The following is a 27,403-nucleotide window of genomic DNA, read 5'->3' on the forward strand; positions in this document are numbered from 1 at the left end:
GGAGTGTATTTCACAGGAGCCATGGGGTAGGAAAAGACAAGATCTGCTTGCGTGAAGGCAGAACGGGTGGGTTTTATTTGTAGCAGGCCAGTAAAGCTGAGCAAGCCTGGAGTGTGAGGTAAGGTGCTGTCTTCCAGCATCCCCTGCTGCGACGTGTTCCCTTGAGCTGCCTCCGCTGCAGCCTCAGCTCTCCCCTTTGTCCAAGCACCCTTCTCCAGGTGAGTTGTAGGTGCTGTCTTCCAGCAAACGGGCCTGTCCTGCCGTGGGGGGAACCCGCTTCCCACTCTCCATGCAGTGGTAAACGGCAGCATTCTGAGACAGGATTTTCCTGCAGGAGCACCTCCCGATGTCCCAGCTGAAGCGCAGGGGCTCAGCCTCTCCCTGCAGTCCCTGCTCCAGTGAGCTCAGCTCTAAGAGGCCTTTGCTTTTCTCTCCTTTTTTGCTCTCTCTGCCATTAACCTGAAGAAGAGCCTGGGGCAGAGGTTTCGCAGGTAGACAGCCAGGGAGGGCGTCAGCCCAGCCACAAGTACTTCCTTCTTCTTCTGTCCCACTGCATTGAGCACCACCTGAGCCACCTCTGCAGCCGTCTGTCCTTCCGCGGTGTTCTTGTCCATAACTGCCAAAGGAAAGCCTCAGGTAAGCCCATGCTTGAGCACCTTTCCTGGGAATACTCTAACTGTGCACGGCTGCTTGGATGGTTTTGGTTTTACACCAGCTGTGTGTGGGAGCACAGGCAGGTGTAAGGCATGGCTGGGCTAGAAGTCAGTAGTTGCTGTCTAGGAAGGCTGAATTTTGGGGGTTGCTGTTCCTACCCTGCATCCAGAGATATCTTTTGATGCTTCAGGGCTACCCTGTGTCCCCACCACCTTTGGAGTAACTCAGTGAGGTGGAGATGCATTAGATACAGGGCACAGAATCATATCTCACCTCCATAGCGAGATCCATCCGCTGTTATAGCATTGAGAGAGAGGTTTGTCTGAATGTAGCCAGGGCTTATAACTGTCACATCGATGTCATACTGCTCCACCTCTGCTCGTAGGCAATCAAAGAAGGCCTGGGTGGCATGCTTGGAGGCAGCATCTGAAAAACAGGGAAAGCACCATGCAGTGGGAAGGAGCAGGGCTGAAGGAAGATTCACTCCCCTGAATGCGTTTGTCATTGCAGTGCCCCCACTTCTCAGCAAGAAGCCAGCAGTTCTCCAACTTCTAGGTTGGTCTGTGTGTAGTTTGGTTTTCTTTTAGTGAATGGCAGCAATAGGTAGTGGGGATGAGGAAGGCAGAATGCAAATACTGAAGCTGGAAACTGGCTGGGGTCCTGAGCTTAACACCACAGCCAGGCCAAAGCACTGGAGAGTGAACCCAAGCTGCCTCCTGCTCATGGTAAAGGAGACAGGAAATCTGGCTTGGGAAGCATCTGACAGGATAGGCTGGGGAATGCAGTGCTGGTACAGGAGAGCAGAGCTGGCACTCGCTGAGCCTACGTGTGCTGAGTACTACAGACTTGCAGAGCAGGTTCAGAGCTCGGCTGCACACAAGTCAAAACCTGATCCCACAAGCAGACAGAAGCGTGGCCTAGGGCAGGATTTCCCCCTTTTAAATGCCTGAGCAGCTCTTCTTCACCCCCTTTCCATGTGGACTTGGTCACTGCCACTGTGCCTGCCATCACCTGAATGTGGCTGCAGGGCTGACACCAGCAGCAGGGAGCTCAGCACAGGCTGTGATCCCTGTCTGAGGACATAGGCAGGAGCTGAGCTCCACACTCACAGCCCCATGTGGCTCTGCAGGCTCCTCAGAACATGCTTCTTGGCACAATCATCCCCACATTATCTGCAAGAGGAGATTACCCAGATGGTCCCCATTCTCCTGCACTCAGCATGCTCTACCACTCTTATCATCACTGGACTTTGCCCTTTTTATGCCTATTTTCAGTGGTTTACAGATGCTTTTATGTCAAATACTCTCCATTTAGTTCCTCCATCTTTTACAAGGCTTTTTCTAGTAATCTCAGCAATATTATTTCTTGTCATAACTGATGTAGCACAAAGTTTGCTGGATCAAGAGAACCGTTTAGGCTTTTGATTTGGCATTGTTTGTACTATGGCACTTTGGAACTTACCAGGACAAAAAGGTTCTGCTTTTTTACAGGACATGAACCAGGCAAACAGCAAGGATAAAATACAGTCAAATACAGTTATTCAGGCCGTTTATAGGGACTCTCAAGTGTTAAGATAGGAAAATAACTGACAGTGGGTAGATTCAGATAGATATAAGGCAGAAGTTCTTCCCTGTGAGGGTGCTGAGGCTGCACCATTCCTGGCAGTGTTCAAGGCCAGGTTGGACATGGGCTTGGAGCAACCTGCTCTAGTGGAAGGTGTCCCTGCCCATAGCAGGGGGTTGGAATAGGATGAGCTTTAAGGTCTCTTCCAACCCAAACCAGTCTGTGTATATCAAGGTGTTTTCAGGACAGTGAAAACACATTCTCCTTCCCCATCCCTTACCAGGGACAGGGCTAAGATTCTGTATTTGAGAGTGCCCTCCTCCACAGCTGTCAGTGCTTTGTGGCAACACTGAGAAGGATGCGCAGCTCTGCTCTCCCTGTATGCAGCCAGCTCTACACAGAGCTAAAAGTGGAAGCAGCAGCCAAGTATTCATTCATTCTAGTGCCCCAAATATGTCTTCCCATCTTCTGTGGAGGTACTTACATGCGGATCTGAAAGGAATGCTTATTTTGCCTTGAACACTGCTGATGGCCACAATGTGGCCTTGTCTCCTCTTAATCATGGAGGGGAGAAGCGCTAGCAAAAGACAGAAAAGACCCATTGAGAATCCCAGTGCTGCCATCACTGCTGTCAAGAATCAATGCTTTCAGAGCGCTCTAAGATGCCCAAGTGAATTACAGGATCCTTGTTCAGTGCAGGGGCTGGGCAAGGGATAGTGTTTAGGATGCCTCAGACTGAAGCTGCAGTCTGGCTGGGATGTTCACCTGTGAGGAGACTCCTTGTGCCACAGAGGCTTGTCACAGTTCCTGTGATCTCCCGCAAGCACCATCAGCAGGACCTGCTGTTTTCTTTTACCACTGCATTTCCTGCTGCTTGACACCCTCCAGGCTGAGCTTTGTGTACCCAAAGAAGCTTCCCATGGAAGCTACAGCTTCACCTAGGAGCCAGTCTGCCTGCTTGAGTGTTTTAGCAGCATAGGCAGGGTAACCATGGCTCTCTTCATAAGACCAGAGTCAGGAGATGCTTTATACAAGATAGTATCTCTGATCAGGTACTTCCCATGCAGCCATGCCCAAGCATCTCTTTTAGAACAAGACTTTCCTCCCCTCTTGTACTGTACCAAATACAAACAGAGGTTAAACTGTGCTTAGCTGTGTTGGCCTGCAGAAGGTATCAGCTAAATCCATTGTCCCCCAGTAATGTGGATCACGGGTACCTTTGGTGAGGGCTACAGGACCAAAATAATTTGTTTCCATCACTTTCTTATCCACATCCAGTCCTGTGTCCACAATTGTGCCTCGGAAACTGATGCCTGCATTGTTGATCAGGATGTCCACGTGCCCCAGGTACTTCAGGATCTCTTCAGCAGCATTTAGCACAGTTTTGGTGTCCGAGAGGTCGAATACCACAGTGTGAGGTTTGTGTGTCTGTGGACAAAGAGAAGTTAGCAAAAGCCTAGTTGAAGCTGTGCTGAATGTGATGTGTGTACTCATGATGGCATCTCCCAGCTCTGCAAGCACAGAAGTAGGGCCACCCAGACCTTGTGCAGCAGTTCCATTTGGAGGGGACACACAACAGGAGCAGGTTGTGCGCTCATCTTTCTTTGCTCCTCTTCCTTATAGAGCTTAGGAAAGGGGCAAGTGAGATCTCCCTCAAGTACTAAAGCATCATATTATCTTACTACAGAAGATGCATCTGAAAAAGTCAAAACCCCAACCCCTGTGTCTTCTACATAGCCAGCAATACCCTTCTTAGCCACTGTCAGCAGAACTAAGCATCAGGAATAAAGGCCAACAGAAGGAAAGTCACTTCCCAGATTCAGTCTAGGATGTACAGATGCAAAGGCTGAGGGCACTGTGCACTTGCACTTCCATTCCAAGGCAAGGAGTCCTTCAGATGGCTTATTTTTGTAGGGTTTCTACAAGATCTGACTTGTCAGCCTTGTGCACTCCTAGAGCAGGATCTATCCCTAACCACAGAGTTGTATTTTTCCTATTGCTCAACAGAACAACCCACAAGCCATTCTGTACCACCACGAGCAGCAGCTTCTCCTCCCACACTCACCTTCTTGCGGTGGTTGGTCACAGAGGAAAGCTGCTGCACCATGTCTTGGAGCTTCTCCCTGTCTCTACCACAGAGCACCAGCTTGCAGCCAGCTGCATGGAAAACTTTGGCACATTCTTTGGAGGAAGCAAGGAAGAGAGCAAAGTAGATATGTGAATGACAGACAAACAGCAGGTTCACATCATAGTGGGGGATAGGCTAAAAGTTCTTTTAGCTGGCAAGGGTCTAAGGTGGCTTTGTTCCTCCTAATGAGGAATTACAGTGGTGTGATTTACAGTGAAGGTGCAAGATGCCATTTTCTGTGGCTGACAGACATGTGACAGCAGTGCAGCAGCTGCTGTGCTCACAGTTAGGGTGCTGGTTATGCAGTTACTGTGCTGTTCACACATCCTCCCCCATCAGCTGGTCAGGTTTGCCTGTGCCTCTTCAGTTTTGACTGTATGCCCCTCATAATAGGGACTACAGTTCCTTTGTGTGTCATCTAATGCAGCAGGGCCTGGTTTTAGGAGATTTAGGGTTTAGTGAACACCTCCAAAGGTTCTGGAAGCCCTGAAGCTAATGACTTCATCAGGGTGATCATTAGGGCAAGGCTGAAGAAGGGATGGCTTGTGCTCCTTTCAGTGCTACCAGCTGCTGAGGCATTTGCATGTTCTACCCTACCCCTCTGTGACCCAGTGAGACAAATCACTTGTGCAAGGGATGACAGTGGATGTAAAAAGGGTGTATAAGGACACACAGTAATTAGAGGTGCTCTGGTGTATTAATAACTGGGAGTGAGGGGAATAGTGGAAGATCTTGCCACTGAGTCAATAAGGGAGGAAACTTCCGTGTATGATGGTGGAAATCCATACAGCCAACACCACATTGCTGCATCTGCCCAGCCTACCACAGCTGAGACACTAGTTCTGTCTCTTCTTGATGTGAAATACAAATTGCTTTAGCACTCCCCATCTCTTTGGTTGTGACAGGCAAAGGCCCATTGCATCTCCTTTGGTTGTTCAGTTACTGAACCCCCCTATCCTTCAAGATAAGCCCACATGCAAAGACAGCATCAATTTAAGCTCTATTTGTTCTATGAATGTACTCATCCTAATGAAAGGCCTTGATAGCAGAGAGCACCTTGTTTTCTCTTCAAGAAGCTTTTAAAGCAATTCTAAAAAGCAGAATTAAAGAACGTATCCACTCAGACAAAGAATCCATTCTATTACTCACTGCTGTTAATGTTGCCAAGAGTTTGAATTTAGAATAGATGGGTTTAAACTAAAACAGGGGAAGTTCAGGTTAGATATAAGGAAGAAGTTCTTTACTGTGAGGGTGGTGAGGCACTGGAACAGGGTGCCCAAAGAAGTGGTAAATGCTCCATCCCTGGCAGTGTTCAAGGCTGGGCTGTACAGAGCCTTGGGTGGTGTGGTCTAGGTGCCCTGCCCATGGCAGTGAGGTTGGAACTGGATGATCTTAAGGTCCTTTTCAACCCAAACCATTCTATGGTTCTGTGATTCTATTCACTGGTGTTAATATTGCCAAGAGTTTGAATTTAGAATGGATGGATTTGTACCGCAAGAAACAGGTACCTTCACATGAGGGTGAGAGGGGCAAGGAGGTGAAATGGGAAGTATAGGAGAGTATCTGGAAATACAACAGAGGTGAATACAGACCACCAGTTCTGGGAAGCTTTAGAGAAACAATTTGACTTCCTGGCTACTCCAGGATTTAGAGAAAAGCCCCCTGACAGTGCAGGAATAGCCTAAGTTGTTCCTGGCTTTGATGACCTCCAGTTTATACAGCGTGATGAAAACCATCTTTCAGTTTTGAGACTCTCTTGCACCAAAGCTTGTGCTGGCTGTAGTTCTAACTGTGCAAGGGTTGCCTCAAAATTCCAAGCAATAGGAATTTCTTGCCCTTTCCTGTTCTTCCTCCAGTGCCCCTTCACAAACCTCTACTTGTCCTGCCCTTGGTGCCCTTCTGTGTGCACTTACCTTTACCCAGGCCCGAAGTAGCCCCTGTGATCACCACCACTGCCTCCTGGAGGTACGCTCGCATCCGCATCCACTGCAGCAGGCGAAAAAGGGCAAAGATCCCCACGCTGCCAAAAAGCAGTGGGATGAGGACTGTGCTTGTGAAATCCATGAGTTTTCCTTTCTGAACCGTCTTCCTAGAGCCACAAGATGGAAGGGAACAGACTGTTTCATCAGCAAGAAAAGGAGCAGAGGCTTGACAACTAGGGAATTCCTTAGCACTGATCACCAATAAACAGATCCCATACAGAGGTATCTTCCTCATTTCCTCCTCCCTTCCTTTCGACTTTCCAAAGTTCACATCAGTGCCCAATTTGAAGCACTGAAACGCTCATCTGCACATCCCAGCAGGACATTTGGAGTTGGACTTCTCACAGAGTTGGCTTCAGAGATGCTGTTCCCCCATTCTGCTCTAGGTTCACTCTCTTGTATTCAGAGTGAAAGCTCCTCTGGGCTGGGATGTGCCTCTGCATCCTCCTGCCTGTAATAAAACCTCTTGGATTTCTCTAGAACAGCCAGTACCGCAGTATCTATATCCCAGAGAGCAGTTACTGCTTATCATCCCAGATGAATATAAACCAATCTGGCTTCTGGTGGCTCAGAGTAAGTTTTCTCTGTAGCCTGTTATTTGCTTGCTACACTGGAATCTGTGCTTCCATCTTCAGCGTCTTTCACCACCTGTTAGCAGAGACAAGTTGTCTGATTTAAATGAACCACATGTCCATTCTAGCAGGGTAAAGCCTAAGATCGTGCTCTTATGCCAACAGTAATCATGCACTTTAATTGTGTTCTAATGTACTGAAACTAAACCTGTGAATGAAACCCAAGCTAAAGGTAGCTATGAGACCTTGAGCTCATCCTGGAACTGGATTCTGATACCAGTGCATAACCCTAATCTCCTTGCTAAGCCACTGCCTTCAAGGGAGTAGTTTATGTTACTGCTTACTCCATGGATAGAAGAGTAAGTGATACTTTCAGCTGTAAAAAAGGCCACTCACTTTCCCACTGTATCTAACCCAAAGCTCTTATGCTTGGTGGCACAGTGCAGTCAGTTAAATCCCTTCCTGGGATCTCTACAACTCTGGGGTCACACTTAAGGTAAAAACCAAGTATTAGTGTATCATCTTAGTCCTGGTTGTGCAGAGAACAGCACAAGAAGGAGAAAACAAGAGGTAACTGATAATGCCAAGCCAGATTTCAGTGTCACTAAGCAGGACTGAACTTGTAGGGATCTGAGATGACGACAGAGGTGCTGCATGCCATGGAACAGAGCTAATGTGGAAAATACCAGGCTCTTCCAGATTTCCATCAGGGGCTTGGTCAGAATTCCTGATGTAGCTGGTCAGTGAGGAGACCAGCTTGCTGAAGCAGTAGTGAACTGTGTAAAGTAAGTATTTCTGGAGGGATAGCTGGAACACAATAAAACAGCACCTAAAGATAGCTGAGCTGGCTTGAAATAAACTTGACAAGGTCTAAAACTAAACCCCTTAAGTTAGTACACAGCTCTTCTCAAGGAACTGTGGAGCTCCCCATTCCTGAGCTAACCCACTGTGTAATACACTGTGCATAATGCAGCAAGACATCCAGGCCATGAGCTCTCCTGGGCAGAGGGAGGGTGCTCAAAGTGGGGAATCAGGAACCCAAATAGGATTAAACTCATTCTGTTGCAAAGCAGTGCATGAGCCCAGCACCCAGCTACGCAGAGCAGCATCTCATCCCTCTTTGTGCTGTACACAGACTATTTTGTATTGATACACAGCAGAGTTGATTTAGCATAAGAGTGTGCAGCACCCCTAAAATACTTCCTGGGAAAGAGCTGTTTTGGCCTCTTTAGGCTGGATGAGCAGAAAGTTCTCCTTTCTGTCCCATGTTCAGTTACAGCAGTTGCCTTCTATGTTGTCCCTTTCTTTCTGCTCTCAAAGGCCTCTTGACATTCAGGAGGTGAGGTGTGGGCAGGGACAGCAGGTGCTGTGGCTCACAGGACATTTTGGGATCAAAAATCTTCAGCTCCCACTTAGGACCTTTCAGTATTTCCAGAGTGGGAGCTGACAGATGCAGTGGAGCTTCCTTTATGAGCCCTGGTCCACACTGAGGTATTTAAAAGATGTGGTCCTGAGTAGCTTTGCTTCTGATTTCAGCAGGTAGTGGAAAGCAGATGAAAAGGTAACTAGAAAGAGGGGGCTTTTTTGACACCTTTTCTAGCTAAAGCACACTAGGAGATGGGAGAGAGTCCCATGCTTGATGCCAGCCTGGTTCTTTCCATGTTCTTAGGCAAAAATAAAGGTTGATTATGCAAGGACTAAACTCTGCCACAGGGGCTGGTGGTAAAGAGCTCCCCCCCTGCCCCAAGCCTAGCAACTAAAAGCTGTGTTTTGGTGCCTCATCAGCATGAACCAGTTATTCCTGAATCACATCAGTTATTATTCATGCACTTTCTATGCAAAGAAGGTCTCTTTGATCCTTTCTCATTTGAAAAACACTTTCCAAGCCTTTTATTGGTTTTCTTTCTCTCCTTCCCCTCCCCTTTTTCTCTGTATTATAGATACAAAGTGGACAAATCACCCAGTCTCTCAGTTTGAGACCCCACCGTCACCTTTGGTCAAACATTTGGGTATTCCTGCTGAAAAACACTGATATTAACTCTTAACAGATCATGTTTATGGCACCAGTTTATCACGTGATGCTACTGGTTATAACTGGTTCAAACAAAGTCCTGTAATTCTCAGTTCCCCATCGCAAAAGGCAGGATTGGGACACACAGGTGATCAGAGAGCAGAAATAAGAACACTGACAATGTACATACCGAGGTGATTGGAAACTCTTTGAAAGGCTTACCTTAAAAGAAATCATATCTATCCAGTTAAAAACCCCAGCTTTCATCTGAAACCGAGACCTGGATGTTATCCCATAAACCCCAGGACAATGATTTCTGAAGGGTCTTAGTTAAAAAGGTTGAGAGTGCACTAAAGGCAGCAAAGAGATGAGACCAAGACCTAGAAGAAACTACCCTCCGGATACACAACAGCTATTCTCCTTTAGCTGCAGCCACCTAAAATCACATTGTCCTTTACGTGACAAATGGCAGCAACTGGGAGGCTATTTTCAGCAATCAAAAGGTGCCATTTCAAAGGGGGGGCTAAAAGGAAGGGAAAAGGATCATTTTTTCCTAAGGAAGCCCTTGTCCTGAAGCAGAGCAGCTCTAAGCTGGAATAGCCAGTGACTTTAGGCTGAAGAAAGCACAATATCCTACCTTTGAAAAGCACTCACTTGCCAGTGCCTCTGAGGTGGCGTCTCCCTCCGGGCTTTTAACAGCACAGCCCTCACTTAAATTTGGAAGTGGCAGCATTCCAAGCAAATGCGCTCTGCCCAATGCCAGCCCAGCCAAGAGCTGCCTCTAAAAACAAACCTGAGGAGTAGAGGCTGTGACCTTTCAAATGCAAGGGGGGGAATTTAACCCCCAGGCTGAAGAGAGAGAAGTGAATTCAGAATGGTACAAACCTCCCGATGATCCTCTGGTTACTTCTAGTACTAAACAATTCGTGGTGTTGAATCCAGAGCATCCCCAAAGACCAATACTTCTCTTTTAGATGGAAGAAAATAAAGGCAGCTTGTGAAGCAGTATCAGTGCTCTATTGGTGGGATTAGTTTTGGTGTCATAGAGCACACTCTGCAATGGGTATCGTGCTGCTTAAAACAGACTTTTAACTTCTTCCCTTAGGGTTCTGAAGCCTTTGTGCACAACTGAACTGACAAGTGAGTTTCTCATACGTGTCAGGGAAATGGGCATTCCCTCCAGCAGACCAAATGCACTGAATCCCTTAGAAGTGTTTGACAGGGAGGAAAACGAGGCTTACTTATGGTTTGTATCAGCTAAACGGTTGTATTGACCCAGCTGCTTTGGAAATAAGCTGAAATCAAACTTGCAGATATCTAAATCAGAGAGGAAAAGTCACATAGCTGACAATGCAAATTTACTGACAAGTTTTCTGATGTAACCCCCCCCCCCCAAAATGGGAAGTTCAACCTCAAAAACCTCCTTCAAACCCCAGTGAGATCACATTAATTCAGCTGACTGATTTACCGCGGTGCACTTCCATGTTCACAGCTTTCACTCCGTACTTCATAAGCAGAAAACAGCGCAAAAAACACACTGAGGTCACAAGAAACCAGTAAAATTCCAAAGAAGGCCCATAGGAACTGGACAGAGCTCACTGCAACGCAGCCACGTCAAACACAGAGAAGGAATTCGGGAGAAGGAATACAATAAACTGACCAGAATGAGAAGTGGCATTAAGAGCACCATGCAAGTGCTACACAGGGGTAGGTCTGGTTGTAAGCAGCTGGCAACAACGACCCAGTGTTTGAGGTTTGCTGGAGGTGGGTTAATATTGGTTAGAATACTTCGAATTCACTTTTTCTAGGGTAATTTGACCATGTCAGAAGCATCACTTGAAGCATCACCGACAAAGCCCATCTGAATAACAACCCTATTGTTATTCAAAGGCAGCCGGCTTGCATTTTAACGTACTATTTATAATATGTATATATATATTACATATATATATATATATATACACACACGTGTTTTGGCATTATGCAAAACAACCTCACGTCATGGTACAGGAAGGGAGAGAAAGTACGTTTCCAGCACCCAAACCCACACCTGGACTTGAGAAGTCATCTTCTCCTAAATCTCCCTTTCACTTCTATTCACTTACAAGCTTCATTTCCAACCCCGCACCCGAAAATCCACCATTGCTGTCTGGGGGACGAACAAAGTTAAGTCTTAAAGCTCTTCCCTGTGAGGGTGCTGAGGCGCTGGCACAGGGTGCCCAGAGAAGCTGTGGCTGCCCCATCCCTGGCAGTGTTCAAGGCCAGGTTGGACACAGGGGCTCGGAGCACCCTGCTTCAGTGGAAGGGGTCCCCGCTTGGAGCTGGATGAGCTTTAAGGCCCCTTCCAACCCATCCCACCCCGTGAGTCCCTGATCTGCCCCCTCGCAGCTCCCCGGGAGGTCACCGCCAGGCGGGCGACACCGAGGCCCGCAGCGGGGCCGTGTGGGGGTGCCGCGGGCAGAGGAAGGACCCGAGGCCCGCGGAGGAGCCCGGGCCGGGGGCTGAGGGGAGGCCGCGGGGGTCCCGGGCCCTACCTGGCCGCTGCCGTCACCATGGCCACCACCGGAAGTGGCGGCGGAGTGCGCATGCGCCGGCTGCTCCTCCAATGGTAGGCGGCTCCGCCTCGGTACCACCCGCCGGCGGTCCGTCCGCCTGTGCCGCCCGGGCGGGGAGCGGCGGCCCCGGCCCCCGGTTCCTACAGCGGGACCGGGTTCCCCCCACCCGCCGCAGCGCTAGGGCTGAGGGTCTGCACCGACAGCGCGGGGCTCCGGCCCTTCCTTTGGTCGTCTTTGGGTTGGAAGGGACCTTAAAGCTCATCCAGCTCCAAGCGGGGACCCCTTCCACTGGAGCAGGGTGCTCCAAGCCCCTGTGTCCAACCTGGCCTTGAACACTGCCAGGGATGGGGCAGCCACAGCTTCTCTGGGCACCCTGTGCCAGCGCCTCAGCACCCTCACAGGGAAGAGCTTCTGCCTAAGAGCTCATCTCAGTCTCCCCTCTGGCAGGTTAAAGCCATTCCCCTTTTCCTATCCCTACAGGCCCTTGTCCCAAGCCCCTCTCCAGGTTTCTTGTCAGCCCCTTCAGGCACTGGAGCTGCTCTCAGGTCTCCCCTTCAGGAGCCTTCTCTTCTCCAGGCTGACCCAGCCCAGCTCTCTCAGCCTGTCTCCAGAGCAGAGCTGCTCCAGCCCTCGCAGCATCTCCATGGACTCCTCTGGACTCACTCCAACAGCTCCACATCCTTCTGATGCGGGAGCTCCCAACGTCTCTCCACATGGAAGCTGAAGATGGAGAAACTCCTTGCAAAAGGACCGTGGGCAGTGCGTGGCTGTGAGCAACAACAGGAGGAGCAAAAGGCATTTTCAAAGCCATGATCGGGGGAAATCCAGTTTCTCTGTTTTCAGGTGAGTTCTGTGAGTGCTGCAGCAGTGCTATGGGACCACTTCAGTTTGTCTGTGATGAAATGGGGCTTCAATGCACTGCACGTCCTGCAGCTTTACGTCTCATTGAGGTAATGGTGCTGACAAGGGGCAATAGAGTGCCCCAGGCTGTAGCACAAACCTGAGCAGACCTTTGGAAAACCTGAGGTTCCAAAAGCCTCAATGGAGTCAGTGGTGTTGGGAGTTTTTGCCTTGAGGAAGGAGAGGATGCACAGCTTCATTCCAGTGCTGGGAGCTTTTCCTCCTCTTCATTATGGTGTGCATGAGCCCAAGAGCCATTAAGAGGGAGCTGGGAATACTTTGGTGGCAAAGGCAGTTAATCCAAGAGGTCTTTCCCTGCGGAAAGCAGTGAGGTAATGGACAGCTTTTTATGACAGTTACTTGAAAGGCATTTTAATCATCATTTGTAATGAATTCACAGCTTCAGTGTAAGTTTGCCATTTGTATGGGATCAATATTTCAGGCAAAAGGAGAAAAGGATCCAAGATCCTCCTGAAAACTCACATTCCAGAGGGTATGATGGGAATGCACTGCTCTGGCTTCAGGGCCATTGTGAAATGAGAGACTCGGTAATCTTATTTGCACAAATTATGTATTGACCAATAACATCCAGAAGCAGGGGGGGTTATGCCATGGAAGCTGTGGTCCTTTCAGTCTTATGAAAATCAGAGCTACAAAAAGCCATTTCAAACCATCCTTCCCACCAAAGCAGCAGGATGAGCTGTATCCTATAGGATTCTTCTTATAGGCCAGCAGTTGCCTGAGAGCTCCTGTGGGCATTACCTGGTACATGCCAGCCTGTTTTATTCTAACAGGGAACCACACTGGCAGGTGCTGATGGAAACCACGTGCCTGCAGTGATGGTACCAGGAGGGAGTCGCAGAGCAAAGGGTTACACTGGGATCGCAGTTAGAGAAGGGAATTCATTGAACTAGTGCTTGACTTTGGGGCTTTGACTGGGATCCTATTTTCTTAGGTTAACCCGGTGTAATTAGCAACAAATTCAGCTTAGAGTTAAACCTGCTGAGTGACACATTGCACATTGAACTCACTTACATGGACATGGCTTTGTTCTCAGAAGCATTAGGGGGAATCTATGCCCCTAATGGACTTCTGTTCTGGAGACCATGCAGACCCAACTGGTAAATATTGGTATAGTCTTCTACAGTTATGGCTGCTTTTGTTAGCACTTAATCTCTCCCCTCTTCTTCCTCACTGTGTCAGGCCAGAACTGCAAAGGGCTGGAATCCTTTTAGCAGTTTAACACTCCCTTGACAAACATCCTGTTCTACCGCTGCCCTCCTGACTTGCAGGAGCTCTTTTGAGGGGGAAAACCTCCTCCAAACTCACATAACTATTTGCACTTGTGCTTGGTGACATCTGCTTTACTGCAAGCATCACAGAGTGCTCATCTACAGCCTTTTAAACCCTATTCTCTAGGGCAACAATTTTGTGCTCTAGTTCTTCCAGGCTCTTTTTTTATCACCTTTTCTTCAAGGAGGAGATGTAGCTTCTTCCTTAAGAAAAGCTTTGGTTGCTTACCCTAAGAGCAGAAACCTCCACTGGGTAACCAAAACCTTCCCCAGGGAAAGCATCCTTGAACTAGTTTGAACTGAAAGCTCCCAGTTTCACAGTGCCTTTGGCTGGAGAATGTAGATGTTCAAAGGGCTGTGGCTTGATTAAAGATTCTCTTGTCTCAAAAGTACAAACTCTCCTCCCTGTTTGCATGGATTTGGTTTATAGGAGTGAATGAAAAGAGACCTGTGACAGAAAACAGATAAATAAGAGTTTCTTGGGGCTTTTTGCCTTCTTCTCCTGTGCAGCTCTTTGTGGATAATCATTTGTGTCCCTTCCAAGCAGTGGATTCAAGGAGATGATCATAATCTTTGTTCCACTTATAGTTCTGGTTTGGAACTGGGCTCTGACTCAGGGACATCAAACTCCTCTCGCTGGACCCCTGGTCACTCCTTTGAGCTCCTCTCTCTGCTGTACATTCAGGTCACTGCATTCACAGGGGGTTTTCCATCACCTGAATCGGTTTTGGGGTTTCTTGAGTTAGTTTCTCTAAGGTTTGGTTCCAGCTGGTTGTAAGTAGTGCCTTCTCCAGCCCCTGCACTGCAGCATTTCCAGGCTCAGTATGACACCAGTGTAGACAGACTTAGTGAAACTGCATTTGTGATGTCTGATCGTGCCGCAAATCCCCAGTCATTGCAGCTAACCCAAAAGCAGGGGAAGAGGGAGCAATATCCTCTATATAGATGCTCAAACATACACCACAGCCATTTTAACTGCTGTGACAGGAGATAGTGATGCTTTGTCACACACAGAAATGGAGACGTGGCAAAGCTGAGGTATCGTTTCCATAAAGGTACTAATTGTGGTTGTTTTAATTGCTGAGGGGACAGCTTAAGCTCTGTGTATAGAAGTATCTCCTACCTGCACCTTCACTGATCTCAGGATATCCAGCCCTGTCCTTCCCTGCTGCCTTCCCTCAATGGTTTAGCAGGTAAGGGCTGAGGGCTGGGCCCCTAAGAGCTGTAAAGCAGCAAGAAGTCATGCAGAGAAATGTATACCCTGCCCCTCTTCTGGTATTTGGTGGGTTAGGAAAGAGTTAAATGACAACAGAGGGAGAGGCTGTGCTATTGTTCAGGCATCCCTGGGTTCAGGGTGGCTGATCTCTATTCCCGGATCTGCCTCTGGCTTCCTGCATGACCTTGGACCGGTCCCTTACCTTTTCTTTTCCTTAGCTCCCAGATTATAACATGGAAATCATTCCTCTTCCTGTGGTGCCTCCTTCCTTGCGGCTTACAGGGTGGCTGAGATTCTCTGGTGGGAGATGATGGGAGGAGGAGAACACGTTTCCACTGCAGATCTATTTACACAGGGGGTAGCAATTTTGGGGCATGTCCTTGTTCATTCAGAGCTCGGGCTGTGCACGTGGGGATATTTGGGGTTATTTTAGTAGGCAAACCTGTGGTGAAAGTCACATTCCATTTGTCGCTGCTGCAGCAGCCCCAGAGAGCAATGCCAGCTGCAGTGAGCCCTTTCTTCACTAGGTGGTGCTTTTGACCAAAGATTTGAACAACCGCAGTTCTTTTCCACACAGAATTCCCTAATTTTCCTTCCCCAGTCTCCATTCCTTCCCCTTCTTCCTTCTGTGCTTTAACACTACTGGGGACACTTCGCGATGCTGGCTATTGAGCAAGGCTAATGTGGTGGTAAACACAGGTTCCGAGCCACCCATACCCACCAGCCAAGCTCGTCTTCTGGGCTCTGGGTTTTGAAGCATAGATCAGTGCTGCTGGGCTGTGGCAGGGAATTGAATTCTTTCCGTGTTTTCTATTCCCATAAGGAAAAGGCTTCAAAGAGCAGGTCCCCTCCCCCTCCCTGCTGGTGAAGGGCATTTAGGGAAGCTGGGAAAAGAAAACCCAGCTCTGACAGATGCATTTCTTTAACAAACCGCTGCTTTTCCCTACCTTAGCTGAAGGTTGGTTGTTTCTTTTTAAAGGGAATTGCTGCTTTTAGATCCATCTTTGTATTCAGGAGACAGTTACCTAGCCAAGGTCACTGCTGCTGCATGCCAGCATCCCGCAGCGAGCCAGCCTCCTCTTCCTTGAATGAGCACCGGTTTCACTGAGGTTTCCCTAAGTAAAGAATGGGATAGGCTTGAATCTGCCAGTGCAAGGTCCCAAGTCAGTGTGGGGTAAGGAAAGACAGAACAGCCTTTTTCTTGTATAAAGACAGCAGAGGAAATGAATGAAATCATAATCAAACATTTCCTGTGCAGACATGCACAGCGATGGGTTATGAAGATACCCATCCTGAGCTGGGCCTGCCTTGAGGCTCTCCTTGCCCCTCTGCCACTCATCTGTAGGGATGAGTTGTGTGTTCACATCCCTGCAGCCTTTGTGCCTTGCAAGCTATAAACCTGCATCCAGGCTCCCATTGGGAAGACTTGCGAGGTTACATCCCTTACAGCTTCCCTCCCCATGGAATTTCACCACCATTAATGAATGGGGCTGGATTGCTGCTCTGAGGCCAGTCAGCCATGCACAGATTTATAGTCTGAGGCCAGAAGAGATGATGCTGCTGCCTGTGGCACTGCACCAGCGACAGTGATTTCGTGTGTGTGCTGACAAGCCCACAAGGCCAGTGCCTTCACGTGCTGCACGTTATGGCAGTGACATCCCCACAGCAGGGACATGAGCAGCGCTAAACTGGAGCGTGACACAAAACTCCTCTCAGGACTGGGAGCTGACAGTGATTTCTTTGTCATTCCCCTGTTGTCACCATCCCACTGCACATACATTTGTTCATCGTTAGCAAGATATTGCTGATGACTAAAACTTGGGTCTGCATCACAGAGAAACCGTTTGAAGGAGCAGCCCAGAACGGCAGGGTTCAAACTAGGAAGAAGTGGGGACAGTGCTTTTCCTCACATCTATTAGATATGGAGAGCAAACCAGTCTCCCAATCCCTCCAGGCTGAGAGGGAATTGCATCACTGGTGTGTGTAGATAGAAATTTTTTCCCTCTGAAATGTGCTTGTTTTATTGTTTTTCCTCATTGGAATTTGCCAGCGTGTCCCAAATGATGTGGCTCTGCAACTGAAAAGCAGCATACCTGTGTGGGGGAGAGAATGAGTAGTTTTCACTTTGCAATCTGGCTCTTCCCTCCTCCCTTTTCCCCACATCCCCATGTGTTATGGAGCCAGCTGCTCCCAGAATAGTTTGGGAATGAAATGTCACCGTTTGAAACTGGTGAGTCACACTCTTTTCTATGGGGGGGGGGGGGGGGAGAAGTTGAATATGAAATCTTGCGGTGTGGCAGAGCATCTCCTGGTGAGTACAGAGAGGTTTTTCAACCGCAGACTCCCTCATGATGGAGTTGAGGGGTTGCAATAAAGGCTCCTGGGTGTGTCGGTGCTGCATCTCAAAACCCTCTTTGCAAACTCCAGTTGTCTTCCCTAACGTGCCCACTGCAGCTGGATCCTTGTGTCTCCCCCGGCAGGGCTGGGTTGTATCTGTCTGGCAGCACACCTCCAGTGACTCTGGTAATTAAGTCTCCCCGCACTGCTGTGAGATATAATTACAGTGAGACCTGACTTCAGCAACCACTCCAGGGACTAAAACATTCTTTACCAGAGCAGGGAGGAGCAGAATGGTACTGAATACACTTTTGGGATGTCTTAGGGGAAGTTTATTAAAGAAAGGGGGTTATTAACCTGTTTTCTTCTCTGTGTATCCCAATATTAGGATGATGCCTTTAGAATCCGGGGTGTTAATAGAATAAGGGGGTTGGGTTTTTTCCTTCCTACTTGAAATCTTTTGTCTCTTAACAGAGATTGCTATTAAAAAGTGTCAGTTGGTGCAAATGGTGGCAATGGACTTGCAAAACGAGCTATTGTTTATTAGAAGCTGGGTAGTTGTCCCTCCCTGCCCAAATACAATTTGCAGTGAAAAGGCAACATTCAGGATTCCAGCTCTAAAGTATCATAACCATCAATTTCCATGACCCTACTTGGCAGCTCCGCTTAGTAGGTACCAAGAATCATGTATCTTGAAGTAAAGTTAAGGTTTTAACAGGTTGTCAAAAAAGGTAGTAAATGCTCCATCCCTGGCAGTGTTCAAGGCCTGGTTGGATGGGGCTTGGAGTCACCTGCTCTAGTGGAAGGTGTCCCTGCCCATGGCAGGGGGTTGGAACTGGATGATCTTGAAGTCCTTTCCAACCCAGCCCATTTTATGATTCTATGGAAGTACCATAGTAGTAAACTTCTGTTTCAGGTTGCACTATCCCAAGTGGTGGCCACAGAGTTGTGCCACCCATTTTGCAGTCTCTGTTTCAACAGTATTGATTTCCAGCTGAAGGATGGGAAGAAGCTGGCAGTGGTAATGTAAATAGCCCCAGTATGGGCTGGCAGCCCTCCTCTTGAGTCCCACCTTCAGTGACATTCTGAATACATGCTGTGAGTAAAACTCCCACATTGCAAGATAACTGGGTGGGGATTTTGCAAGCAGAAGCCCCGGGGGGGTTGATGCCATCTCTCTCTGTTTTATTTGGAAGCCTGAGCTAGTAGTGAGGTTTTATGAAGTGAGCATTTCTATCTCAAGTTTTAGATAGCGTTAACTACAAACCCACATGCTTTATTGTCACTGGGATTAACAAAAATAATCTCTGTCTGTTAGAATTTGCTGCAGAGCCTAAGATTTTGTTTAATACAAATAACCTCAGGGACAACCTTGGGAAGCCCAAGTCTAAGGGCCAATCCACATTCCTTTTTCTCTACTTATCTGCCCCTCTCTTTTCTCTGTTGTCTCACTGTTGCCCTTTTTTCTTAACTCTGTTTCTGGGATTTGGTTTGCACTGTGGGTCTGCAAAGAGCTGAACCACAGCACTGCAGGAGCTGGAAGTGGTGACAGCAGTGGAGGAGTGAGCCAAGGAACAAGGTAAGAAAAGGGCACTCCTGTGGGGACCCGCTATGCCATCAAGTTGGAACTTCCAGCCTCTCCAAAGCAGTAAAAAAGGATGTGAATGCCAGTGGATCATCAGTTCTGAAGCTTAATGACAGGCCATTGCTTGATACTGTCTTCTTAGCCTCTGTTCTAGCATAGGTGCCTGCCTGGTCTGTTTACCTCCCCATATCCCACATAGCGATTCCCTTTAGCTTGCAGTTTCCTGCAGATAACTCCCAAGATAACGCTGGGCATGATCAGTACAAATACTCCCTATGGACAAAATAGCTTATTTTATTTTGAATGAGGTTAGTGTGATTTCAAATTGGCTATTCAAAGAGGAATTTACTGAGTATCCAACTCCCTGAAGTACTGAATTCAGTAAGGGTTCAAAGTTTCCAAGCAGGTGATGATTTCTTTAATGGATTTTTGCCCAAATGGAAGGATTTTGCCTCATCACCTTCAATGGGATTTCCCAGGGTGCCAGAGACCACACATCCTCCTAGACCTTGGCAAAACTGATGTATAAGGTGTGGAAGCCTTCCTAACATGAAGAAGCATTTCAGTTCATTCAGGCCAAGATTACTACTGATCTGTCTGGGGGGAAAAAACATAACAAAAGTTAAAAACAAGGGCAACCAAAATGACATTGGACATTCATTAGTGAAGCATTGTCAGAACACAATAGAAGAACAGACAAAAGCCAGGCCACATTCTGTGGTATTTCCTAAAGGGCTCCCTCTGGCACATGGTTATTCCCTGCCAATCCTTTTGTATTGTTTTTGATAATGAAGAGAAGCTGAACAGATGATTGTTGCATTGTCCACTAAGTGATTCATTTACATTAAATAGTGCCTCAAAAGTAGGCTTTGGGTGGACTTCTTTTTTTTAGTCACTTCAGTTGTTTATTTGGACAGTTTAATTGCCATCTTTTAACTCTCCACTGTACATAATTATTTCCTGATTGCTTCAGCTAAATTACCCAGGGTGTAACTCCTCAGTGGTCCAACAAGCCCTGACTTAAGCAGCAGCAGCTCTGCATTTTCAAAGATGCTTAACTCTGAACGTCCACCTCTAGAACACTGCTCCTGATCTGGGAAGGTGATGAGGTTTTGCATGTCCTCCAGCCCTACCTCTGAAAGTTGGGTTGTGAAGCACAAACTTGGCTGCACAAGCCCTCACGGTTCCATTGATTTCCTCCTTAGTCTCTCAACTCTGCTGCGTGCCTGCACCAAGGTTTCTGTATTAACCCAGGACTTCCATTACAATGACAGGCTTTTCATCCTCAAAAAGTATGGTTTGGTTTTGCAGGATGTGACACTTGTGGCAGTGTGCCTGAGGGCATACTGACACTACTGCAGTTAGAAGAACTTCAGTGTTAAGAAGCTATTTAACACCAAATCCACATCCAGAACTGCAGGTCCACTAATATGGATGTACTAATGACTGGGGGAGAATGACACACAGGCTTTTTGATGGTTGACAAATCTAAGGAAATCAACACTCCTTTGGCCTCTCCATTTCCCCTTGTCTGAGAAGATGCATGACTTTGCCTCTGTTGAATAGCTGTAGTTACATCTCAAAAGCCCTGATTTCCTAGTAATACTCTGTTCCCTATTGGATGTACCACAAGGAGAGGTTCAGTGCAGGCTCTTGTTTCTGCCTGTATGAAACAGTAGAGTCTGGGGCAAGGCAGCAAATAGTGAAGCAGAGAGGGGAAGGGAACAGTCCCGATAGTGTTGAGTTGTTCATGTAATATGGCCAAGGTTTAAATCTTCCAATGCCAGAGCAAAGCAGTCTGACATTTTCACAGTCCCTTCTCCTTCCAGTTAGGAAAACCATTACATTTCTGTTACCCTGCTCTGTGATTAAAGCAAACCCTCCAGCCCTTTGGATCAAACTGAGTTTTAGCCTTTTTTGGGGGGTTATATGGCATCTTCATAAAGCCAGCTGAAGCTCAGCAGACACACAAATAAAACCAGCCCTCCCTGTGCATAAAACCACAAAGTCTTGCTAGGATTCCCCCCCCCCCCCCGCCTTCCACTTTAACCCTCCAGCATTGCTCTCCTTGTATTCTTGCTCTCCCAGGAGTCCGCATAGCTCTGTGTTTAGTGGCAGGCGATGAAATCAAGCCGTGCATTAGCAGCTCTGTAATAGCTTTGCTCAGTGGAACCCAACTTCCTTCATTAATCCAGAAAATGAGACTTGTTTTCGTACATTTGAGAAGCTAATTATTTAAGTGCTGGGAATTAAGGCTCATCAGATCCTGGAGCCTGATTTTGGTTCTGCTTCCCAGGGGATGGAGGGAGATGGAGGGAAGCTGGTTTTGCACAGGTGTGTGATATGGTACTTGCAGCAGGGAATGACGGTGTGCAGATCCTCATCTACTTTAGGCATAAAAGCCCCTCTCTTTGTGCATCCCTTTTCATCCAGACATCACCCAGCGGTTCTTGCCATCCAAACAGATCTTTTTAAGTCACCACTAATAAAATTACTTTATAGCTTTCCTATTTTTAGTGCATGAAAAGATGTGCCCCTCGTGTAGTTGTCCCAGCCTGAAGATTTTGCAATAACACAATAATGCCTTGTCTCAGCTGGGTTTTGGAGAGGCAAACGAGCTCTCACCCATTATCCTTCTACAATCAGTTATTCTTCAGCCTTACCTTTGATCACCATATTCAGAGGGGGGTTTAGATAGAACAGCCCTACCTAACCTAGCAAGGGACCTTCCAGTGGGAAGCAGAAGATGAACTGGGTGAAACCCCGCCTCGTCTGTAGGAAACCACAGATGAGGGCAGATCTGTTGTTGTAAACCAAGTTTTTACAACAGAATGCCTTTCAACAGTAGATGGGTGCTTTTGACATTCTTCCCAGAAAATGACAGAGAACCTCATGATGCTGGTTGCCAATAACTATATGCTAAAGAACAGGCATTTGGTTCCGATAGTGTCACTGGACGGATCCACTCTTAATTACAAGCAGCTTGCCAAGAACAAAGCTTTCATTTTTATTGAGATAGCCAATGTCCTGTGTTCTCTTCAGAGACTTGAGGGAGCAAACATTTCTGTGTGTTCGGTTGAAGCCAGATGTTAAAGTATTGTCTGGATGTAATTGACTTGACAAATAGCAGGAGTGACATTTTAGCTCCATTTAAGTCAGTGGCAAAATTCCTGTTGAGTTCAACTGGGGCCAAGATTTGATCCTATGACAGTGCTGATGGGGAGACTTAACAAATGATCTTCACAAAAGTTAAGTGCAGGCATTCTGTTTTTCTAGGACTCTTTTCAACCTATGGAATTCTGCACGCTACTTTGAAGAGGGCTGCAAAAGATCACAAAGACAAGGAAGCTTATTGTCAGTAGATTTAAATGAGCTATCCAGGGGTCTGTGATTCCAAGGGAAAACTTCAGGAGTTGATTATAAAGTTGTAAGTCAGCTCAATCCATTAAAATCCACCCATCTTTGTAATCCTTGGACTGACAAAACATCCTTCTGGCAGGACCTGTGCAGCTGAACTAACTCTGTCACTGAATATTGTGGATTCAAGATGCTGCTCTGTCCCCTATGCTGGGAAATCCATGTGGAAACGTCTAACCTGGTACTGGATACCAATGGACTGGGCTGGAAACTAAACCTTTGCTTTAGAGACGCTGGAGTAGCTGCGACCATACAACCCATTCAGTTTTGTAGCAAGGTCATTCCTTTGTCCCCAGGATAAATGAGCAGGTACACAGTGTTCTCCCCAGACTGTGAGGTGTCTGAAGTGTCTCAGATGAGCTTTATTGGGAACTAAAGGCAATCAGCTTCAGGCAGAATCATGCAAGAGATTCTACCCATGATATCTCCAGAGGTTTAAGCCCTGCGGTCAGACAGGTCATACAACCTGATGTGCTTTAAAGGCTTTGGGTTAAGTAATGGTACTACTACTTGGATGGAACTTCATAATGCTTAGATGAGAAAAGGCTTGAGCTAGGAAAAAAAGATCACCAAGGATTTAAAAATAGAGTAATTTAAAAATGGTAACAGTGATCTATTTAGGATTTCAAACATTCTTCCATGTAGATTTTGGTAAGCAGAGTCGTTCTGTAACTTCTTGCCATTTACATTGTGGGAGAATTTGTCTTTTTTAGAGTGCCTGAAAATACTAAAAGATGAAATGAGCTTCATACCTGTAGGCCTGGGTCCAGGGGAAGCCAAATAGGAGAGAGTGTTAAAGTCCGGCATCTACCACAGTATATCCAAGCTGTGCTTCTCTCCTACTTAGGGGCTTACTTTGATTGGTCTGCCAAAAGCAGGATGACACTGAAGTAATACTACTTTATGGCAACATATTCATAGAATCCCAGGCTGGTTTGGGTTGGAAGGGACCTTAAAGCTCATCCAGTTCCAACGCCATGACACAGGCAGGGACACCTCCCACTAGATGCTCCAAGCCCCTGTGTCCAGCCTGGCCTTGAACACTGCCAGGGATGGGGCAGCCACAGCTTCTCTGGGTGCCAGCGCCTCAGCACCCTCACAGGGAAGAGCTTCTGCCTAAGAGCTCATCTCAGTCTCCCCTCTGGCAGGTTAAAGCCATTCCCCTTTTCCTATCCCTACAGGCCCTTGTCCAAGGCCCCTCTCCAGGTTTCTTGTCAGCCCCTTTAGGCACTGGAGCTGCTCCAAGATCTCCCTGGAGCCTTCTCTTCTCCAGGCTGAACAATGTCCAACTCAGCCTGAATTTCAGATCTACCAAGCATGTGCAGAGTTAAGAACTTTTCAAGCTGTTCAATCCTTCATTCCAAACCAGCAAGCAGTGCAAGCTCCTGAAGAGACACCTTCAAATCCACTTTTGGAACCAGGGTCTTCAGCTTCTTGTTCGTTCAAACTTAAGACAGCTCCACTTGTAATCCAAGTTTATGTGAGGAATCCTAGCTGTATCCTTGATCTTGCTCACACCTCTAATCAAAGGGAAAGGTTCACGTTTACCTGAGAAAGAAATTGGACATTTTAACACATATTATATGGAAAAGTATGCCCAAGTGATGAAGTAAGAATTGATTCATGGCTGTGCAGCAGAGTCTAGAAGTGCCATTTTGGGCTGACATGGATCGAAGATGCGGTTACTTTGCTTTTCCATATGAAGAACGCTGCTTCTTCCCAGATGAGCTGTCATGTAACGTAGATGACTCTCTGGAGGAAGAGTTTGCTGCACATTTGCAGTATGTTTTAGCTACTATCAACATTTATATTCCATTGGCATTTGAGCATAAGCACTGATTAGCATAATCATCAATGCTTTAATGTGAAAAATTCCTCCAGGAGACACAGGAGGGATTGAAACTGTTCCCTTCCCCCAGAGGCAAGTCCTTTCCCAAGCTGGCTGCTGCACCAAAAGGTTTCATTCTAGAAACATTCCCAAGAGTAAATGAAACTAGAGCAAAACCTGCAAATTCTTGTGCCTGTGTGTGGAGTAAGCAGGCCCTGATATAACAATTACTAGGTGACAAAATGTCACTATTTCCCAGCCCTGTGTTGTTTTGACTGCTGCTCTGTGCTGTTGTGTCACCTTTACTGTGTGGGCTGGAACAATCCAGGAGTGTTTTAAAGGCCAAAGTTTTATACTTCAGAGGAAGGATTCTGGTGTCTTCACAAGATAGAAAGCAAAGGGTTTCATGGCACTGCCCTCTTCTAGAGCTTGCCTCAAGCTCCCAAGTCAGGAGCTGGTCTCAAAATATCTCCAGAGCCACTTTTCTACATTATTTTAGAGTGGATTTTTACTCTGTTTTAAAGTGATTCACTGACAAGAACTTCAGCTTGGATTCCTGGCTTAAAGAGTCTCCTCATTATGGAAAATAAGGAAAACTTTGAGGGAACTTAAAGTTTGAAAGGTAACATTCATACGTTGGAAACCTCCTCTTTAGAACTGATCTTTAAATCTCTTACCTTTCTGCTTTTGGGAGGTGAATTTGGGCCTCAGCTCCCATTGATAGGTGTGGTCAAGGATGGGTGTCTTGCACATGGGTTGATGAGGTCTCTAAGAATGCTTATCACATCATCATCAGGTCTTCAAGAAGTGGACCACGAAACCTCTAGGGAGCAAGAACAGTTAAATGTTGTCATTGTTCTTGAAATGGCCAGAGAGAAAAATGAGTATTTTTCCAAATGAAATATTTCTTTGGGAGGGAAACTGTACCAAAAGCAGGTATTTCTGCAACCATTTGGGTTTATAGACTCATAGTTCTTGTTCTTTCTGCGTAAGACACCACACCCTGCACTGAGTAAACGTGGGGACTCTGCAAGACAGAGTAGCATAGAAACCTGTGTGAACATTTGGGGATGTGCAGGGCACTGAACATGCGCATTGGCTTTTCGGTCTCCTGGGTTCTTTTTCAGAGAGATGGACTTAAATTTAATTGGCAGAAATTCTCTCTTTTATCTTTATCTCTTGTTTTGATGTGGTAGCCATGGAGAAAAGCCTGAGATTAGTAACAGTAGGTTGTTGCAGAATAAGAATAACTCTCTACTTGGATTTAGACTGTAGTAATATTGGGGATTGTGTTTAACTGGAAATACTCAGATCCCAGTGAATAAATACCAGATGCTGTTACGACATTATTCGTCCACCTTGTACTAAATCTGGTAATCTTTAGCTTTATTCTGAGGGGTGTTTAAGTGGCTTTCACAGGGCTTTTTCTTAGAGAATCTAGGAAGAGACTGAATGGCTTTTGGGGTGACATGGGCTTAGAAAGAGAGATAACAGTAGGAACAAAGCCACCAGTCCTTGCTCTTCTTTGCTATGGATGAATCTCTCTGACCACCAGGGTTTAGTTTCCCTAATGAAGCCATCTGGTATATTACTTAGTTTGCCTCTCCTCAGCATCCCAGCATGTTTTGCAGTGTTCCTTTATAAAACAAGTTTACATTTTTGAGCCATATGCAAACCAGAGCTCTTCCAGTGTATTTAGGAGGAAAGGTATCTCCTCTGCACTTGCTGGGATGACATTCTGGATGGCAGAGACACACGCAGAGATAATATCACGTATTGTTAAGCTCTACCAGTCAGTGTGTTTTTACAACATAGAACTTGTTTCCAAATGATCACAGCTATGTTTCTAGTGGGGAAACCAGGCATGGATGACTATCTCATTTTAAGGCTACAGCAAAAAGGCTGCTTGTCAGAGACCCCAGACTTGAAGACTGAATGAAAACTTGCTTTGATGCCTCTTTTGTATCTGGATGAGAAAGATCCAAGAAACCCTTTTCATGAATTGTAGCAGGTGATGTCAGAACACAAACATGACTTACATCTATTTCTTCCAAGAAGATAAAAAAGGAGTCATTTAATTAGTAAATGTCAAAGATCTGTATTTTCCTGCTGTTTTTTTCATTGTTGAAGATCTGGTAGATGCGAAGATCAAGGTTATTAAAACCAGTTTATGACATTTCTTAGGTGAGACACTCTTTCAAGTAAGTCTGCTGCAGGTTTGGTGTTGTCAGGGGCCGACAAGGAATCTGGAAAGGGACTTTTGGCAAGGGCCCATAGTGATAGTTCAGAGGGGTGGCTTTAAACTGACAGAGGGGAGATTAAATCATGCAGTGGTACTTAACTACTACCTTTCTTGTTGCAGTTTATCAGGGCTTGTATGTAAGCCTGGTCTCTGGAAAGCTTCCTTCCTCTTTTCAGGAATCCCACCGAAATTCCCATCTTTTTCCTCTTGCTTCACTCCACTATTGTGTATCCCTATAGCACGTGAGGCTATGTGCAGATTCAACCATTTTACAGTCTTCTCATTTCCATGTATAGGAAAAAGCTGAACTAATACCAGTCCTGGTTATCCCCTACTTCAACTTCATCCCTGTGGAAACACCAGGATCAGAGGCTGGCAGTGCAGAGGGACCATATATGGCCCTCAGGGCAAACGGGAGCAATGCATTGATCTCCCAAGACCCCAGTGCTCTGCGAGGCCTGGCACACCCAGGCCGGCCCCCACACAGAGGCACTGGGCTTCTTGAACCTGCGATCGGTAAGGAGGGCCCCCCTCGTTTCGACCCGCAGTCCCGGCTGCCCTAACCGGAGCCGGCTGTGGTGCGGTGCGGCGCAGAGGCCACGGGTGCCAGGCAGGGCCTCTGCCGAGCGACCGGGGCACGGGAGGGGGGGAAGCGCGGCCTCGGGAGCGGGGACCCGGCAGCCGCCGCCGCCGCCCCTCTCCCCTCAGGAAACCGCTGAGGGAGCAGCGAAAGCGCCGGGACCAGCGGATGTGACAGCAGCGCGACCCCCTCAGCCGTGACCGCCCCCTCAGCCAATCACCTCTCGCCTTGGAGCATGACTGACAACCATACTAGCCAATCGCGCTGCGAAACTCTCCACACGGGCCACGCCCCTTCTTTCCATTGGCCAGACGTCCTGTCAATCGGCCGAGCTCTTCCCGCCCCTTTCCGGCAGGGGGAAATGCTAGGTAGGAAGGGTGGATGGGGGAGAAGAAAGGGAAAGCAGCCAATGACAAGCTAGAGACGGGCACCTCAGCGGCGGAGTGACAGGCGGGCGGGCCAATCAGCGCGCTCTTTCCACCCTCTGGTTCCCTCCCTCAAGGGTGGCGGGGCAGAGGGGGGGCGCACCTACCGCCCCTTC

General features: G+C 47.3%; 1 protein-coding gene across 5 annotated transcripts; it reads right to left on the reverse strand.

The window, feature by feature from the left end:
- On the reverse strand, nucleotides 1-26,963 carry DHRS7B (dehydrogenase/reductase 7B). 5 transcript variants are annotated; one of them, XM_061473914.1, is made up of 7 exons: nucleotides 26,957-26,963; nucleotides 6,259-6,434; nucleotides 4,283-4,398; nucleotides 3,435-3,645; nucleotides 2,702-2,794; nucleotides 928-1,080; nucleotides 1-616 (listed from the first exon to the last, which is right to left on the reverse strand). In XM_061473914.1, the coding sequence occupies exons 2-7, from the start codon at nucleotides 6,407-6,409 to the stop codon at nucleotides 411-413; spliced, it is 930 nt and encodes a 309-aa protein (XP_061329898.1). In that variant the 5' UTR covers nucleotides 6,410-6,434; nucleotides 26,957-26,963; the 3' UTR covers nucleotides 1-410. The 5 variants fall into 5 exon arrangements, with proteins under 5 accessions (XP_061329898.1, XP_061329899.1, XP_061329896.1 ...); XM_061473915.1 differs by lacking the exon at nucleotides 26,957-26,963 and adding an exon at nucleotides 15,076-15,543; XM_061473912.1 differs by lacking the exon at nucleotides 26,957-26,963 and adding an exon at nucleotides 11,445-11,479.
- Nucleotides 26,964-27,403: the final 440 nt, after the last annotated feature.

This window comes from Pezoporus flaviventris, unplaced genomic scaffold (assembly GCF_033815535.1).
Source record: "Pezoporus flaviventris isolate CSIRO_AGI_PZ_B2104156 unplaced genomic scaffold, CSIRO_AGI_Pfla_v1 ptg000078l, whole genome shotgun sequence".
Classification (NCBI taxonomy): domain Eukaryota; kingdom Metazoa; phylum Chordata; class Aves; order Psittaciformes; family Psittacidae; genus Pezoporus; species Pezoporus flaviventris.

Bases quoted from the DNA above. Each gene is read 5' to 3' on its own strand.
- DHRS7B (XM_061473912.1), bottom strand. From the start codon at position 11,464: ATGGTGACGGCAGCGGCCAG. The intron at 4,399-6,258 runs GTAAGTGCACAC...CTTCCTCCAAAG, and splicing joins TACTTCGGGCCTGGGTAAAG to AATGTGCCAAAGTTTTCCAT. The intron at 1,081-2,701 runs GTAAGTACCTCC...CCTGTTTTTCAG, and splicing joins CATTCCTTTCAGATCCGCAT to ATGCTGCCTCCAAGCATGCC.